Raw genomic sequence first — 20746 nt, 5'->3', positions numbered from 1 at the left:
AATTTTTTTACAAATAAGTTATATTGATAAAAATAAGAGTAAGATGTACTTTTAATTGCAAATATATATCATTATAACTTACAACTTAAAAAACTCATTGAAAATATTTTTATGCATCTATAAAATGTCTTATTTTTAACTTTTATCAGCAACTTCCTTGAATGTTTTCCTTTTATTAGTTGATGTATGTACTGAAGCCCTTGCAGCTCCTTATTTAAGACTGGCGTTAAATTGCTGATCTAAGTTAGCTTTTAATGTTATGTTTGTGTGTGTGTATATATATATATATATATATATATATATATATATATATATATATATATATATATATATATATATATATATATATTTATATGTAATTAAATTATATTTCTACTATTATTATGTCATATATTAATAGTAGCAATATATATATATATATATATATATATATATATATATATATATATATATATATATATATATATATATATTTATATGTAATTAAATTAAATATAAATATAAAATTGATTTATAATCATTACAATTTTGTTTTGTTGATTTTATTTTTAGGTTTGTAAGCCAGCGTATGGGAAATTTAGTTCCAGGAATAACAGTTGATTTAATAGAAAAGTAATATTCTAAAAATTTTTAATTGTTAATTTTCTTTTTAATATTTTCTTTTTAATAATTTTTTTTTAAGTATGTATATTTTAAATTAAATTCACCTCCTTAAAGCTCTTGAGGAGCCCACTTAAATCAAAAATCAAAACTTATTTTTTTTTTAATTTTATTTTGTTTGAAACTCTCTTACTAGACCCTAAACTTTAAAACACAAACCTTGTTAAACAACCCTGAGAAACAGGTTGTGCTTTGTACTTCCTGAGGCGAAAAGATGAGTTTGAACCTGGAATCACAAAAGTTCTACTACTGCTTCAAGTAATAATAATATCTAATGTAAAATATTTTATTTTAGTATTCCGGGACAGTTAAATGATCGAAGAACACCCCTTGGTGAATTGTCCTGGATTTTTATAGCTGTTACAGACACTATAGCATGGCTCACACTTCCAATAGGTGATTTAGTTTGCTATTTTCTTTTATATTTTTTTATACTATGATAGCTTCTCAGTGTTAAAAAAAAAATTTGAATCAGAAAACTATAAAAGTCAAAAGTAATTATAGAATATATATATATATATATATATATATATATATATATATATATATATATATATATATATATATATATATATATATATATATATATATATATTTATATATATATTTATATATTCTATATAAACGTTTATATATTCTATATAAACGTTTATATATTCTATATAGCGTTTATATATTCTATATAAACGTTATAGAAAACTGAGTTTTTAAAGATTTTTTTACTAATGTTCATGCAGTCACATTTTTTCATTAGTTTATTCATTGTAATAATAGAATAATTGAAAGCTATTTTATGTTAATATTAAACCATTTATGTAAATATAAAGCCATGAAATTACGGAGAAAAAAAACTTAAAAAAGTAGAAAATAGTATTCAGGGCTCGAATTAAGTGTATCGCGATCGCTTTCACACTTTCACAATTAGTTTTTTCTTTAAAAATATTGTCCCGATTTGTTTGAATTTTTTTTTTTTAACATTTTTTTTGGCCATTCTTAAAAGTAATGTTAATTATTATTGGTCATAAAGTATGTCACACTAAATTTATCTTTTGAATAAAGTATATTCTTTGCTCTCTTGCGCAGAGATTTTATTCAACATAAAGTTCTTTTGAGTTTAAATTACTTTATATCTCTGCGTAGAAGCCAATATCATTTTAAAGTTAAAATTAGTTTGATTTACTGAATGGATAAAGTACATCACTTTCAATTTTCCTTTAAACTGAATCAAAACAACCAGTCACTACCGGTTTTTGCATTTAATCTGGCGGTTTTGCAATTTATATCATTTTTATAATGCATGTTATGAATTACTTAAATAATAAGTAATAAAAAGTATTCGAGTTATAATTAATTTACACGCATAACAAATAGTATAATCCAATAGCATTGAGTAGTAATATATATATATATATATATATATATATATATATATATATATATATATATATATATATATATATATATATATATATATATATATATATATATATATATATATATATATATATATAAACCTCGAAATTAGAGTCACCAACTAACTGCCGACCTGAAAGTGTTTGAGGTCGACAAAAAATTGCCAACCTCGTTTCTATGATTTATGGTTAGACCTTTGTATCAAATAATTTTTGCCAAGCTGATGCCGATCTCTAAAAGATTGAGATCAGCAAATTATTGCCGACCTCATTTTTCCTAATTCTGATGGATGCATATATACATATATTTATATATATACATATATTTATATATATACATATATTTATATATATACATATATATATATATATATATATATATATATATATATATATATATATATATATATATATATATATATATATATATATATATATATATATACTTTGAAAGACCATGTTCAGTAATGTGCTGACAACCATTCCTCATTCATTCTAATAAATCAATATTTCCGATTGGACCTATTTGTCCTCTTATATTATTAGAAAAGGTGAGTATCAGGGTAAAAAAAGAATATCATAGGGATAACTATCATAAAAATCTGGTAATGAATGATGAAAGTTAATGTTGTCCATCACCAAAGTAAACTCTTCTTCCTCCCCCAAATTACTTGTAAGTTTATTCAAGAATCCTTTAAAGATATCTGGTGTCACCCCTATGCCAAATATTGCTTCACTGTGGACTATGTTTAAACAATTTAAAGCTAATATCATGGTTGTGTTACAGCCTCTTGATGACAGTACACGCTGATTTGGAGTTCTTCCTCCGAGACTATATTCGTGGTTTCTTATCATGCAAAAATTGAAGACTTTCATCAATATAAATGATATTTCTTTAATTCCCAATTCCACCTTGGTCTCCTGTAGATTATAGTTTCTGTTATCTCCAATTAATTCATGTAGCTTATTCAAAAACTACCTTTAATACCAGAATTGATATTACTTGTTGATATATATCAATGGACCAGACGGCTCAATTGAAAATTGAGCCGTCTCAATAATTGAAGTCTCAGTAATTGAAGTCTCATTTTTAAGTATGAGTTCTGATACTTTTACACTTTTTTAACCTTTGTTAATTACAAGATTAATGATCAAATTTCTTACTTCAACAATAATTTCTGTGCATTGTCTTCGTGTGTTATTCATTTTAGAGTTTTAAAAAACTAAAGAGAAAATGGGCTTAAATTGTATATCAGAAAAAATAAATCAGGTGAAGCAATAAAAGCAAAACTATTTTTCATGATAAAGAAAAATCGCCAGATTGAAAGCAAAAAACAACCAGATGAAATGCAAAAACTGTTACAGCAACTTACAGTTTCTCAACTATTAAGTTTACTTATACTCAAAAACTTGCAAAAATTAGCCATATAAATGTTTCTATTTATATCTTATGACCACGGCAGTTCGCATTTTTTAACTTATAAAGCCTTTCAATAAATTGCGGCATAAAGCTAAACTTAACTATTAAGAAGAAAAAAAATCTTTAAAAAAGGAAACAAAATTCTAACGAAATATCAAGTTTAATTAAATAAGCTCAAAATTCAATAATTAAATAAAGCAAATAAAATAAAAAAAATTTTTTCATAAAATTGTTATACAACTTTTGTATTCTTTTTTTTAGAGTCGTTGAAAAAAACATCTTTTATAACGATTTAACAACACTTGAAAGTTTTGATATGCAATTTATTAACGATTTTTATCTGTCCATATAATTAAAAAACTAATTTGCTATGTACGCTAGAACTATAAGAAATTTTGTTAATTTTTTTCTTACTTATTTGTTTATTACGTTTATTCAATTATTTATTTTTACACCTTTTCGCTTTTAAAAAAGTTTTTCTTATATTTGACATTTTTTCTTATTACTCAGTCTTCTCTGTTTGAAATTTACTGCAAACGCATGAAAAAGTGCTGGCTGACAGTAATTATTTATCTGGCGTGTGCGATTTCAAAAAATATTTGTTTTTTGTACCTCTTTATTTAGAATTTGATTAAGAAAAAAGATTTGTTGCAACTTAATAACATGTTCAAAATTTTTTGGCGAAGGCTTAAAACAACGCCACCCATAGTATTGGCAGGCATGTGGGCAAGCCCAAAACTGCAAAAGCGCGAAAGCACTTGTCAAACAGAAAAGACGGATTATTTATATAATAAGAAAATAAGAAAATAAATTGTTATTTATTTGTAAAATAAAAATTATTTGGTTAATAAATTTTGTCAATACAGAATAAGTTAAATAAAAGAATAACATTGTTTCTTTAATAAATGTATTTACCGCATTTGATGCATGTCTGAAATTGTTTCTTTTATATTGTCCAATGTTAATAAGAATTACTAGAGATAATGAACATAACAATTGCTCTGTTTAAAAAAATGTATTTAAAAACTAAAAAAAAAGTTTTAAATAGTCTCCTAAAAATTTCATTAAAAATGTTCAGTAAATTAACAATGCACTCCCAACAAAATTTTGCAGCATCATTTCAATTTTTTTTTTACATGAAAAACTTGTTTAAAAATTTTTTTTTTTTACAAATAAATAGCAATTAGTTTTCTTGCTTTCCTTTCCATTGATAAAAACATTAAAGTTTAGAAAAGACATTTGAAAAAAAAAAAGTTTAAAATTGTCTGTGTTTCTAAGTGCAATTTATAAAGTATTTCCTTTATATGCTGACTAAAAAAAGTCGCGAAAAAATCATATATCAAAAAATCTTTTTATTTTCGTTATAATCTTATCTACTTCTTTTCTCGACTTGTATCAATTTCAGTAGTGGAAAATAACAACCTAAAAAAAAAATAACAAGCCCTAAAAATAACAAGCGCCCTAAAAATAACAAGCGCCCTAAAATAACAAGCGCCCTAAAAATAACAAGCGCCCTAAAAATAACAAGCCCCCTAAAAATAACAAGCGCCCTAAAAATAACAAGCCCCCTAAAAATAACAAGCCCCCTAAAAATAACAAGCGCCCTAAAAATAACAAGCCCCCTAAAAATAACAAGCGCCCTAAAAATAACAAGTGCCCTAAAAATAACAAGCGCCCTAAAATTAAGAAAACAAAAGGAGAAAAATATTTAGATATTTTTTTAACAACAATTTTCTTTTTTTATTATTGAATTTATTTTAGTTTATTTTGTTTAGATTTTCTATTTCGTATAGTCTTTGGTTCCTTTCTTCAAGAATTTTAGAAAGTTTTATTCTCTAGTTTCTTATAGCTTTATTTTGCTGGAAATTTTTAAAATGCTTACTATATAAAAACATGGTCAAGTTGTCTAAAAAAATTACTTTAAGTGTGGATGTACAAGGCGTGCGGCCGCACACACTTTCCGGGAAAGCTTGTCTTCTAAAATTCTCTTATTCAAATAACTTTGTATTTGAAATTGAAAAAAATTTTTAAGGAAATATAATTCGATTATATTTAAGGAAATATAATTCGATTTATTAAACCAATTTTTTTTTTTGTTTCACTATTTATTACAAAATATTTGAATGAAAAAATTTGAATGAAAAACTTAATTATACTTAAATTTTTAATAGTACGCTAGAAACAATAATTTGTATCAAGAAACAAAAATTATAAAAAACGTGGTATCTAATGTTTTTTTGCTTTGATCTTACTCATTTTGTCTATAGATTATAAACTTGTATGGTCTATAGGCATGTTTTTGCGCAAATATGATGTTTTAAGTTTTATAACAATAATATTTTAATTTATTAATTAGAACAATTCTATTTATTTACTTTGTTTTATTTTAAATGCGTTTTATGTTACTAAGGTAACTGTATGAAACAGCAATAAAACAGCATCCCGAAGTTATTTTACATTAACACAAACTCTTTATATTATTAAAACAACTTGCAGTTTGTTTTATTGTTGTTTTATAGCTTTTTGCAATAATTAAATAGTCTTTAAAAATAATATGTTTCATCGTCATCATGAATGTATTTAATTGTTTTCTTTGACTAATTAAAGTGGGTAAAATATTGTAATTTTTGTGTTTTTACTCTTACTTTTTTACTTATACTTTTTTGAATATCATGTTAATAAAAGGAATTACTAAAAGTAATATCTTAATTACGAACTATTGTTCAAAAGGTACAATTTTATCCTAATGCAACCCCCCCCTTTACCGCAATGTGGCGCCAGGGATGAGTTTTGCATTAATTCGAGCCCTAGTGTTCATAATCTGAAAGCTCTAAATTTTTACAAGTTTTTTAAATGTTATAAAATGTCTTAAAAAATTTTTCTTTCCTAAAATGGCTGTTTTTTTTTCTAAAAATCTTTCCTTGGTAGTCTTAAATGAAGGAGTTTATCATTATTTTTATTATATCATTATCGTCTTTTTAGAGAGTAGACAACATCTTAGTCATTTAGAACGTAGAGAAAAAATTTATTATATAAAATAGTAGTAACATTATTATATAAAAGCAGGAAGACATGTTTTTACTTATATATACTTTTATTTTTCAACTTTTATTTTTTGACTTTAAAACAGAATTTTTGATTATCAAAGAGTTTAAAAAAACAACAGTTTAAATGCTGTATTGGCAGAATTGTGGTGGGGTTTGGCCACATATGCAGTCTCCCTTTTCTTCAACTTAAGATATAAATGCTTTATCACTATACCTCATAAGAGTAATGTTGATTATGACAGATGATTTTAGATTACAGTCGATGACAGTAGATTACAGTAGGTTAATGAAGATGGCTATAGGTAATTATATATAGTATTATTATAGATTAATGAAGGTTAGATAAATGTATATTACAGTAGATTACTATAGATTACAATTATCTAAACTGACTAATAAAATGTCTAGAATGGTTTGTATATAGGTTCTGAAATTTGTTTTAAATTTTTTTATTTTAGAATTATTTCAAAAACTATTTCGTCAAGATATGTTAGTTGCAAGTTTATTTAGAAATTACTTGCTTGCTGAAAGAGTTATGCGTTCATACTGCTGTACTCCTGTTACTAGCCCAAAACTTCCACCCATGTACCATCATCATATGTGGTGAGATTATTTAAGATTTTGATTTCTTCACATTTTTATTTTTATTATTTTGTAAATTTATATTTTTCAATTAATTTGATTTTAAATTTTTATTGCTTATTTATTGATTTTAAATTTTTATTGCTTATTAGTTTATATGTTAATATGTTTTTTTTTAAATTAACTTCACTTCCTTAAGGCTCCAGAGGAGGCCAACAAAAGTCAATGAGGCTATTCAATTACTTATTCATTTTATCTCTAGAGGCGTAGAGTGTATTTTATTATAAAGCTAACATGAAAGCTTAGTAACATTGACAAGTTATTATTAGTTTTTTATTATAAAATTACTATTAAAAGTGCTATTTTATCATTCAGGCTTTACTTGCATAAATATATAGTGATAGTATTTTCTCAATATTTTAATAATTGTATTTTGTTTTACATATGATCAAAAATTTCATCAGCAAGGCAACTTTGAACATACAATTTTTTTGACCTGGCTAAGTATTAAGTTTTTTTAGCCTGGTAACAGATCTTTTTTTGGCCAGGCCAAAAAAAAATCAGATCAACAAGATAGATTAATAACTACAAAAATATTTAAACTCTAATTAGTAAACAAAAGGTACACTGAAGATCATAAAGCGCCAATCTAACTACCACAAATCAACTAGTTTTAAAGACTAAAAGTGGGCTTTTTAATAAAAAATTTTACCTAATTTTTTTTATAAAATTAGGTAATCTGTAAAACTTTAAAGCATTTTATAATATATTTTATAATATATTATATATAGACACCAAGACAATAGTATTCAGCCAATAAGATAATTTGCTCATGTATATAAACTAATGTAACCAATGGGTGCTACAATATCTAATCAGTTATAATAATAATTCAAAATTCTATAAATTGTTTATAATTATTAAAAAAAGTTTGTTAACTCAGTTTTGTCCAAGTCAGATTGGCTTTGGTCAAATACAATATGAAAACAATTTTAAGAAAGGTACTACTGATTCCTCCTCTGATGATTAAAAGATTACTGCTAATTCCTCCTCTCATTTATTACTACTGATTCCTCCTCTCATTTATTCGTGTGTGCTCCAGTATTCACAGAGCTAGATTAAAATTAAAAGATATTCTGTAAAAAGGTAAAAGAAAACCATGTTCACAATATTTGAAGTTAAAATTTCATTTAAGAAAATGTTTGAAATAAAAATTTCTCTAATTATTGTAAATAATATTTATTTACAATAATTAGAGAAATTTTTATGATTTAATCTGAAACAAATGTTGTGTGTTCGTTTTTGTTGTTAAAACATTTTTATTGCAGGTTAGCATGGGATTTGGCAGTAGATCAGTGTCTTTCACAGTTGCCTGTTATTATTGAGGATATAAACAAGTACAAAAATAGTACTTTTTTTTATGAGCAACTTACAGCATTTCAAGTATGGCTGGCTATGGGAAGAGAAGATAGAGAACCACCTGAACAATTGCCAGTTGTTCTCCAGGTATTTTTCTTGATCTAATATATAAATAAAGCTTATAAATTATTCTTTATACAAACCTGTTTACTAATATAACTGCCAATTGAGCTATTCAGGTAATAGCAGATCCATATATTAGCTAGATAAACTACTTAGACATAATCCAGAAATTAACACATTTTTTTTACCTTCAATTAAATTAAAATTTGTACTTTAGTTTGAATTCTAAACTAAGGTAAAGATTTTTTACCTTATTTTAAATAAATGTAGTTTGAAATTGATAAACAAGGAATTAATAAATAAACTAAATTACTCAAGTAATAATGATGATGATAATGATAATGGTGATAATGATGATAATAGTCATATTCATGATCACAACAACAATAATGATGATGATGATGATGATGATGATGATGATGATGATGATGATGATGATGATGATGATGATGATGATGATGATGATGATGATGATGATGATGATGATGATGATGATGATGATGATGATGACGATGATGGTAATGATGATCATGAATTTTTATTGTATTATTGTTTAGAATTGTGTCTGTAGCATTTGTAAATAATTTTCAGAATTAACATTTCCATATGGGGCCAAAACAGGCTTTGCCAGGAAGGCGTCCTATTTCAAGTTTTTATATGACCATGCAAATAATATTTTGTTTTGACAATTTAACCATGGTTCTTAAAAAATGCGCTAAAAAAATTGGTTTATAATTATGTTAAAAATTTTGACACGTTTATCTATACTAACGCTTTTATATTAGCAAAACGCTTTTAAATTAAGTAGCTAATGATTTGAATTGAAGTATCATTGAAAGTTGTATAAATTTTAATTTATAATATTTAATTATATATTTTTTTATAAGTAAATAAAAAAAGTAAAAGTTATAAAAACATTTAAATTTTATAAGCGGCAAAACTTATAAAGGTTATAAAAAACTTATAGGTCTCTTTAATAAACTTTATATAAGAATTTTTAAAGTTAATTAACTTGAAAAGTAGAAAGATTTTGTTAAGAAGAAAAAAAAAGACAAACTTTTTTGAAAGCCATTTGAATTAAATAACTTTGATCTTTACTTATGTTTTTATATTATTGAAACGCTTTTAAATAAAGTAACAAATCACTGCTAATGATTTTTTATAAAAATGTTAATGAATAATATATATATATATATATATATATATATATATATATATATATATATATATATATATATATATATATATATATATATATATATATTTATTTATTTATTTATGTAATTAATTTATAATTATTTTTTATTATAAATATCTTTAAATAAAAAAATTTTTTTATCAACTTTTTAAATAAATGATTTAATAAATTTTTCTTTTGCTTACGTTACTAGTTGTTAAGAATCTTTTTTTTAACTTTAAAATGTGCATATTCATTTTACAATTGTTAGAAGTAAGTTGTTACTAAATTTAAAAAAGGTTTTGAATCATATTATATCATAAAAACATTAATAAAGATAAACTATTCAATGTTATTTATTCCAAACGTAATTTCAATTATCTTATCGTTATAGTTTTAAATTTTATTTTTTTTATTTTAGTTTTAGTCATTTTAATTTTATTTTTTGTTATTTTTCCACAAACATTTGCTTCTTTTACGATAAGTTTTCTTTTAAGTTTCTTCATAGTTTAGATTTTTTTAAACGTATACAAATTTTTAAACCATATTAACAGCCCTGCGTGGTCATAATATGATGTAAAATGCCTTCCTGGCCAAGCCTGGGCCAAAAATATGGCACAATGATGCAGTCTGAATATATAGCACAAAAAAGATTTTTTCAGTCATATACATATTCATTTACTATAATTGCTTTGTTTTCATAATTTTAAAATTGTGTTTATGAACATACCATGTTCATGTTAGCAAATGAAATATAGCTTTATCAGAAAAATATATTTGAATATCAAACATTTCATCTTGAAGCTGGGATAAAACTACTGGAGCAGTTAAACAACTCATAATTTTTTAAGTATAATTTAATGTATGATTTTAAATTTAGTTTAATGTATTAAATGTTAAACAAAAGTATAAATAAAAGATGTTATAGTTGATGTAGTTATTAATTAAGTAATAAAAAAGGTGATTATATAGTTTAACTAATTTTTCCTTCAAAATTGAGGCAACACAGCTTTGTCAATTTTTATTGCTATCATTTTTAGTTATTATAATTTTAATTGAAAGTGGAGGCTTTTTTCAAATGGTTCAGTTAAATAGCAGTAATTTGCTGGTAGGCTGAAAATAAATTTATGAATTTGTGTTGTATCAATTCATAATATGGATTGAATTGGATTTAACTGTGTAGGTCAAATAATTTTGAAACTTAATTAGTTATGATTCTTTATTGGCCTATTATCAGAATGAAATTTTTTGTTAATAAAAATTTATATTTTGATTATAAGAAAATCTTAAAAAAATATTTAAATTTCAAAAACAGTTTTTATTTTTTATGAAGGTTTTGTTAAGCCAAGTTCATCGCCTTAGGGCTTTAGACTTATTGGGAAGATTTTTAGATCTTGGTCCATGGGCAGTCCATTTGGTATGTTGAAGTTTTATATTTTTATGAATTTTAAAAAATAATTTTTTTATTTTGCAATTGTTACTCTATTAAATTCAGTAATATGAAATATAATTGTAAACTCATTAAAATGACATATAATTATAAAATCATTAAAGTGGCATATAATTATAAACTTATATAAAGTTATATGATATTAAATTATTTTTTTGGCTTGTATCCAAGATGAACAAAAACTATATTGCAAATTTATCATAAATGTATATGTTTATATATACAAATTATGTTAGTGTATTCTACAAATAGAGTGCTCAATGTTCTTAAAGCACAAGGCAAGAATAAATTAGTAAAAACACTCATCTAATATATATGTATGTAAACATTTATATACATATATATATGTTTATATATATGTTTATATATATGTTTATATATATATATATATATATATATATATATATATATATATATATATATATATATATATATACAGCGGTGGCCAAAAATTAAAGACCACTCATTTTTTAGTTGGTTTCTTAATCTTTAAATTAAAATTAAGAAGATTCTAATTGACATATTAAATTTTTTTTTTAATATCTTGTTAATTAGAACATACGGATTAAAGTGGTATAATTTTTTTAATCTAATTAAATAGCATTTAACTTATTAAAAAACTGATGAGTACTTATAAATCTTCTTGAAATAAATTGGACAAAATTTAACGACCATCAAATCTTTAATTTGCACTTATTAAAATTAATAATCCATTATTTTTTTTTAACTGTCTTAATTGCTTATTACGTTGGCTATAAAATAAATAGTCAAAACCTGAGTTTCGATATCAAATAAACATTTATTTTTTGAATTGCAATAAGGATATGAAAATATTGCAAAAATGCGTGCAAAGATCAAAGAAAAAGACAGATACGCGGCTCTTGTATTAAAAGAAGAACGCTATAGCATCATACAAATAGCAGAAAAGCTCGGAAGGTCTCACTCTTGCATTATTAACATAATTCAACGATACAAAGAGACCCGGTCAATTAATGATCGTCATAGGACTGGACGCAATAAAATTTCAAATGACCGTGATGTTCGCTCGTTAGTGAGATTAATGAAAGAAAACAGACAAGCATCATCTACAGACTTGTCTACGAAATGGACACTGTCAAATGGTCTGAAAGCAAGCCCGAGAACTGTGCGAAGGGTCCTCCACAATTTAAATTATTTATGGCGTGCTGCTGCAAAAAAACCACGCTTAAATAAAAAAAAAATTTTTGCCAGGAAAGAGTGGTGCAAACTATATAAAAATTGGTCAACAGATCAGTGGAGCCGTGTGGTCTTTAGTGATGAAATGAACGTTGAGGTAGACAACAGAAAAGGTTGCGTAATCTTGCGTAGACTTCCAAGCAAGCGGTTCGATGAATCATGCATTTTGAAACGAACAAAACAAGGCAGTGGTTCAATAGGCATTTGGGCCTGTATGAGTGCCTGTGGAGTTGGCGTTTTTCATTTATTTGATGGTAGACTCAACAAAGAAAGGTACATCGAAAACTCGCTTATTCCTAGCATTGATTTATGGCAGTTGCAAGATGGATTTATTTTCCAGCAAGATAATGCGCCGTGTCATAAAGCGCATGTTGTTAGCGATTGGTTCAATTCTAATAAAATTCAAGTGCTTCCATGGCCTGCCAATAGTCCAGACTTGAATCCAATAGAGAATTTATGGTCGTGGCTTGATCACAAGCTTGGTAAAGAACAATTTTACAATTTGGAAGATTTGAAATCTTCTATCTCTCATCATTTGAAAAATGTGCCTGATGAAGTAATCCAAACTTTAATGAATTCAATGCCAGAATGAGTACAAGAGTGCTTGAAAAAAATGGAGGAACAACACGTTTCTAAATTATTTTTTTATTGCTTTTTGAAATATTTTTGAAACTGGTCTTAAAATTTTGTCCAATTTTTTTTCCCATTTATATTTTTTACTAGTCAGTTTTTTAATTTTTTAACATTATTTTGTAAAAAAATTATAAATTCTTTTATAATTAATATAAAATACAATAAAAATTCTTTCTAAAAATGTTTTTCTCTTTTTGATACCTTTTTCCAAAATAAAATTATGCTAAGGTTAAAAATAATTTTGAAAAAAAAATGAGTGGTTTTTAATTTTTGGCCACCGTTGTATATATATATATATATATATATATATATATATATATATATATATATATATATATATATATATATATATATATATATATATATATATATATATATATATATATATATATATATATATATATATATATATATATATATATATATATATATATATAAATATATATATATATATATATATATATATATATATATATATATATATATATATATATATATATATATCACTCTGTGTGTGTATATATTATTATTAATATATGTTATTATTTTTAAGGCACATTATTATTAATATATGTTATTATTTTTAAGGCACTTTCAGTAAATATATCACCTTATATTTTGCGATTATTACGCAGTCCTACTCGAGAACTTCGACCACTATTAGTGTTTATTTTAGCAAAAATTCTTGCTGTTGATAGTGTAAGTATTTTTTGAATTTTAAAACGTTTACATATAAGTAAACATAAGTGTTCATTTAATATGTAAGTTGGTAACATAAACATAAGTTCACATATATAATATGTAAGTTGGTAAACAACACATATTACAACTTGACATTTTTCATGTTTTTCATTTTCATTTCATGTTCATCATTCATTAAGAATTTGTTAAGTTTTTTACAAATTATAACTTTTAAACAAAAAAATTTTGAATTTGTTAAAACTGAGTTTGAACAAATGAGAAACACCACATGTAAAATGAGATGCATAATATGAGACATAACACATATTGAGACACATAATACATAGTATGAGATACTCAATAAATAATATGAAACACATGCGTAATATGAGGTATGCAACACATAATGTGAAATATATAAGACATAATAAGACACATAATCATATAGTATAAGGATGTGTATTTATATGTTTACAATTTTTTGTTTTAGCATTTTTACGTTAACACATAAACCTTCTAGTTTAACACATACGTTAACACATAATGTAAATTACAAACAATGTTTACATTTTTTACCTTATGCAAATTATCATACAAATTTTTGCATTCATTATTATATTTTTATATAAATAAAAACAAAATTTATTTCATATAACTTGTTGATCCACTTTAAAAATAAGCAGTGTTTTTATTTAATCATAAATAAATAGTTGATGAATATACTTTATTCAAGTTAAAAGAAAATTAATTAAAAAAAAAAGACAAATCATGTTTAAAATGGAATTGATTTTAGAGTTTCCAAACTGATCTTGTCCAAGAAAATGGTCACAAGTATTTTTTATCAGTTTTGGCAGATGGCTACATGCCAGTAAGTCTTTTTTCTTTAAAAAAATTTTTTTTTTCAATGTTCAACACTTTTTAGATATTGTTATTTGTTCTTTTGTTATCCTTTTATAGGCAGAACATAGAACAACTGCAAGCTTTGTTTTAGCAAGAATAGTTCATGATTATCCTGCTGGACAGGTAAATTGAGTAGTTTAACCATTTTGGATAATTGAGACATAAATGCAAATAGTTTTTTTTTTTACTTTTGAATTATTTTAATGAGTCAATATATATATATATAGAACCCTTAGATGTTGTCCGAAAGTTTTTTCCATATTTTGTTGACAAAAAGTAAAAATTAAAATGCAAGACCGGAATTTTTTTTTTTTAATAATGATAGACTGCCTGCCCCAACCAAACCCTCAGTCGATGTAGCAGCACTCCCTTGCGGGTCAGGCTATTTGTCAGTCGATGTAGCAGCACTCCCTTGCGAGTCAGGCTATTTGTCAGTCGATGTAGCAGCACTCCCTTGCGAGTCAGGCTATAAGATAGTCGATGTAGCAACACTCCCTTGCGAGTCAGGCTATAAGATAGTCGATGTAGCAACACTCCGCGCATGATTTACAGTAAAAAAAATAAAAATAAAAACATTTTATTAAAAAAAATAAAAATAAAAACATTTTATTAAAAAAAATTAAAATAAAAACATTGTTTATATTGTTAAAAACATTCAAAATGTTTTAAAAACATTTAGAATGTTTTTAAAAACATTCTGGTCAATTAAATTTGCGTTTTTGTGGTTTTTTTTAAAAACGATTAATTTGTAATTAAATTAATGGTTTTTACTTTCGTCCAACACGGAAATGTTGGACAAATGTTAAAAGTAATTAAAAGTGACGTATATGTTGGCGTAAGAATCACTTTTTTCCTTCCGCTCTTCCCAAAGCCAACAAACTATAGATCTATATATATATATATATATATATATATATATATATATATATATATATATATATATATATATATATATATATATATATACAATATATATATAATAATAATAATAATAATAAAAATATATATTAGAGTGAAATGAACATGTTTTTCAATAAAAGTATTTATATTATGAACAATTTATTCATATTCTAATAATTTAGTCTTTATCACCTCTGCAATTTTCTGCTTCATAGTACCAACTAATTTTTCACAATCTGCCTGTGTGATTTTTGCCTATTCAAGAGCAATGACTTCTATTAAATGTTTTTTTGAAGTGACCCCATGTGTCTGACCCTTCTTTTAAGCATTACTCATTAATTTTCTATAGGGTTAAGGTCAAGCGACTGTGCTGGCTACTCTAAAATTCAGACTTTATTTCATACCAACCATTCCTTTGTATGATGTGCAGTATGACATTGAGCATTGTCTTGCTGAAATAATATTGAAGATTTATCTTAATTTGGAAATATTTTAATGACAGATGTGTCATAGCATGCTTCTAACACTTCAATATATTTTTTTGAATTTAGGTGTCCTTCGCCCAAAAACATTTCCCCTGGTCCTTCTGCAGTCATACTACTCCATATCATAACACTACCCCATTAAATTTAACAGCAGATACTAAACAAAAGATCTGTTTATTCATTATTTCTAGTTAACATAGTTTTTACTTACCTCAAAGTTGGATTCGTCGGACCAGATTACTTTACTCCATTCTGCAGATGTCCAATCTTTGTGACATATTGCCCATTACAGTCTTTTTTTTCTTTTTTTTTTCTGAGTTCCAATGTTTTTTTTGCCTTACAGCCTTTCAATCCACATTCTGTCAATCTTCTTCAGTTCGTGCAGAAATATTGGCTCCAGTTGCTTCTGCAAGGTCATGCAATAGCGACAAAGATGATTTGTGTTGATTTTCCAAAGCTATTTGTGATATCATTCTGTCTTCTCGAGCTGTAGTTTTCTTTTTCTTCTAGTTCAACGCCTACTTTTAAGACTCCTAAAAGTTTTGTGCCGTTTTAAAGTTAGTTGCACTACACCACAGGAACATTTCAATATTTTTGCAATGTTTTGCTAACTTTCTCTTTGCAAATGCAAAAGAACAATCTGCCCTCGTATTCCTACACTAAGTTCACATCGTTTTCCCATTTTTTCATTTAAAAGTACTATTCAATTAAATTTTCACAAGAAAAAATCACTATTTACACTATGTAACTGTTTAAATAGATCTGCACTGTGCTACTGTTTAAATAGATCTGCACTGTGCAACTGTTTAATAGATCTGCACTGTGCAATTGTTTAAATAGATCTGCACTGTGCAATTGTTTAAATAGATCTTTTAAAATAGATCTTTTTTCCTTCTTTTTAAACACTGTGCATAATTGTAGAATAAAAGCAAAATTCACATTTTCAATCAAAAGTAATGGGAATCCTAGTAATAAAATATAACTTAAGGGATTCCCCAATTCTTACTTAAAACCAATTTATCGATTTAGTTTGAATATTATATATTTAAAGTATATTATTTTTTATTTTATCAAATTTTTTATATGGATTTAAATTTATGGCCATAGCTGTGTGTGTGTGTGTGTATATATATATATATATATATATATATATATATATATATATATATATATATATATATATATATATGTATATACATATATATATATATATATATATATATATATATATATATATATATATATATATATATATATATATATACATATATATATATATATATATATATATATATATATATATATATATACATATATATATATATATATATATATATATATATATATATATATATATATATATATATGTATATATATATATATGTATATATAAATATATGTATATATATATATATATATGTATATATATATATATATATATATATATATATATATGTGTATATATATATATATATATATATATATATATATATATATATATATATATATATATATATATATATATATATATATATATATATATATATATATATGAGATGGGTAAAAAAGTATTACATAAGTAAGTTTTTGTTGCTCCAATCAAACATAGTGAAAACAGTGCTCTGTTCTGTCCTGAATAAAATGGTATAAAAGTTTTTAAAGTTAAAGATATTTTTAGGGGGCCAAACTTACCCTTGAACATTTAACAGGTCCCTATCATTATCCTAAAATTTTTTGTTTAAAGTATGTAAAAGTATATTTAAAACCTGATACTCAAAAAAAGTATATATGTTTATATATATCTATGTATATATATAATTTACATTTAAAAATCTTTTAAAAACGAAATGAAACTGTTATTTCTATCAATTTTACTATATAGCAAAAAAAGAAAACAACAACAATTAGTGAAAATTGTTTTGACTTTTCTTGAAGTTTTTCTCAATATTTTTTTAAGGGTTATATATACCCTTGTTCTACCTAGTGAGTTGAAAAAATACTCTTCCCATAGTAAATGAGTATAATTTTTATTTGAAATTTCTGTCCAACTAATCATAATTAGTTATACCTTTGTGGGGAATTTTTTAATACTTTCCCTGAGACACTAATGATTTCACTCGTTTATCAATTTTATTTTATTTTCATCTGACTGCGAATAAATTATTTACAAATATCACCCTTTTTATATAAAGTTTAGAACCACAAAATAAATAAACTTAATTACAAGTAATTACGTTGGCGTAATTTTCCCATACCTCTACGAAGACCACATCATTTCAAATACATTAATGTTTATATTAAGAAACAACCGCTAATTGTTGTTAGTATCTTGGAAGATGTAATTCACCACACACTCCCCCGATTAAAGCTGAGACTTCGACTTTAATCAGCCATCTCGTCTTCCATGATGGAACTGATTATTTGTCGTGCATTTAATTTCGCCTGTCTTGGTTCTCTTTTCAAGGTATCCTCTTCGGCCTTGGTTTCTAAATTCTCTTCCGATTCGATTCCGCTTTCTGCCCCACACCCCATTTCCAAGTCGCACACCAACTGAATTGGTCGTTCAATTACATAACCATTTCCAAGACGTATTTTAAAGCCACGAATAACTCCATCCTTCCCCTTAATGTTGTTTTCAATTCGACCAATGTTGAGAAGAGCCTTGTCCTTCACATCGTCTTTTATGAGTACCATACTTCCGACCTCTGGGAGTTTCACGTTACCTCTCTTTTCCCTTGCTTGTTGTCGTTCTTCCATTGCGTGCACGTACTCGTTCATCCATCTTTTCCTTAAGTGATTCTTACAACTTTTCACAAACTTGATTCTCCGTAATGCGCAATCATCCCTTGTTATTAAATCGATATCTTCTTCAAGCAAAACTGCCGGTCTACCCCTCATTAATACATTTGGTGTTAATACTTGCTTATCGAATTGGTCACCTTGATAACAAAGTGGTCTATTGTTCATAACGCATTCCACATCCAGCAATACTTCTTCCAATTCAAAGAAGTTTAGGATGCCTTTCCCAATTGTTTTTGACAAACTTTTCTTCATTATCCCTATTAATCTTTCAAACAAACCTCCCCACCATGGCGCTCTTGATAAATTAAACCTCCATTTTATGGATGTGGTAGCAAGATAGTTTGCGAGATTTTCATCCTTCTTAAGTGTTAGTAACCACTTCCCTGTTGCCACAAACGTTTTTGCGTTATCACTAATCATCATTTGTGGTGGTCCTTTTCTTACAACAAACTCCTTTAAAATTCTCTGAAATTCTCCTGCCGTTAGGTCATGACAAAGTCTAAGGTAGACAGCTCTTGTACATGCGCATGTAAACAGTGCAACATAACATTTTTCAACCAACTTCCCTTGCGCTTTATACTTTAGCGGACCGGCAAAATCAACACCTGTAACCGTAAACGGTTCGATATTTTCAGTTCTAAAACGTGGTAACATTGCTCTTGTTGGCGGTAACAGCGGTTTCACTCTATATCTCTTACATAGATTGCATTCACGAATGACCTTCTTTACAGCAACTCTCAAATTTGGTATCCAAAATCTTTCTCTAATGCTACTCATTGTATCTCCTACTCCCCCGTGTAACGTTTTCGCGTGATGATACTCAATAATTTTTAGAGTTAGTTGAAAACCTTTTGGTACAAATATTGGATTATACCCAGAGACTTTTCCATGACACCTCCAAAGCTGTTTTTCATCCTGTTTAAGTTCCACATCGGACTTTATCGCAACAGCTTCTTGTAGTAACTTAAGATTCACCAACTCCGCTTCTATCATCTCTTCAGCATTCAGTGGTCCTGTTATTTTTTCTTCATTCCGACAATTGTAAATAAACCTTTTTATGAAAGATGATATTCTTATGATTTTCCAATACTTGTGTTTACTCAATATTTCCTTGAATATATGAAGTCCCTTTATTTCTTCTGTTGCCATACTGATGTTCTCTCTTAAATGAATAGTTTCACATAATGCGTTCGGCGTTTCAAATATTTCTGGTTGAATTGGCCAATTTTCTTTGTGTTTTAACCATATAGGTCCATTGAACCACAAACTTGTTAGTTTCTCAGGACTTACTCCTCTTGATCCAAGATCACTTGGGTTTTCTTTTGTTGGGACATAAAGCCATTTTACTTCTCCATTTAATAATATCTGTTGAACTCGGTTCCTGACAAATTGTGACCAACTGCCCCTTTCTTTTAACCAATAAAGTACTGCAGTACTGTCAACCCAATGATATACTTCAATAATATTATACTTGTTCAATGTCTTCCTAACGTGATTCATTAACTTGCTCAAGGTGTGTGCTGCTACCAGCTCCAGTCTAGGAATACTAAGATCCCTTGGTGCGATCCGTGCTTTCGCTACAAGTAAGTTACTGGTTTTCGAATATCGGTGGCTCACTGCAATGTAGATGCATGCACATACTGCTGATTTACTTGCATCTGAAAATCCATAGAGCTCCATTTCAATACTTCTTTCAGACAGAACGCTCCGCGGAATTGAAATAGTTCTTTTAATTCGTATTGCCTTGATCCAGGTCTTCCATTCTTCTGAAAGTTCATATGGAATTTGTTGATCCCATCCGAGTTTTAACAAGCATAGCCGACTGTATAATATTTTTCCAGTGATTAAAATAGGTGCACTAAATCCCAATACGTCAAAAACACTGTTAATGGCGGATAGC

The 20746-nt window shown here is 26.0% G+C and overlaps 1 protein-coding gene across 1 annotated transcript in view; it reads left to right on the top strand.

Annotated features, from left to right (window-relative positions):
* The window catches only part of LOC100213041 (regulatory-associated protein of mTOR), an 86788-nt gene that overhangs the window by 29452 nt on the left and 36590 nt on the right, over positions 1–20746 (top strand). Inside the window, exons 9-16 of the mRNA XM_065803476.1 lie at positions 553–612; positions 956–1056; positions 6998–7142; positions 8450–8627; positions 11114–11197; positions 13667–13777; positions 14553–14627; positions 14717–14782. Coding sequence (XP_065659548.1) covers positions 553–612; positions 956–1056; positions 6998–7142; positions 8450–8627; positions 11114–11197; positions 13667–13777; positions 14553–14627; positions 14717–14782 — 820 coding nt within the window. The remainder of the gene's footprint in view (positions 1–552; positions 613–955; positions 1057–6997; positions 7143–8449; positions 8628–11113; positions 11198–13666; positions 13778–14552; positions 14628–14716; positions 14783–20746) is intronic.

Source organism: Hydra vulgaris, chromosome 08 (genome assembly GCF_038396675.1).
Source record: "Hydra vulgaris chromosome 08, alternate assembly HydraT2T_AEP".
Lineage (NCBI taxonomy): Eukaryota > Metazoa > Cnidaria > Hydrozoa > Anthoathecata > Hydridae > Hydra > Hydra vulgaris.
This window is presented reverse-complemented; position numbering and strand designations above follow the sequence as displayed.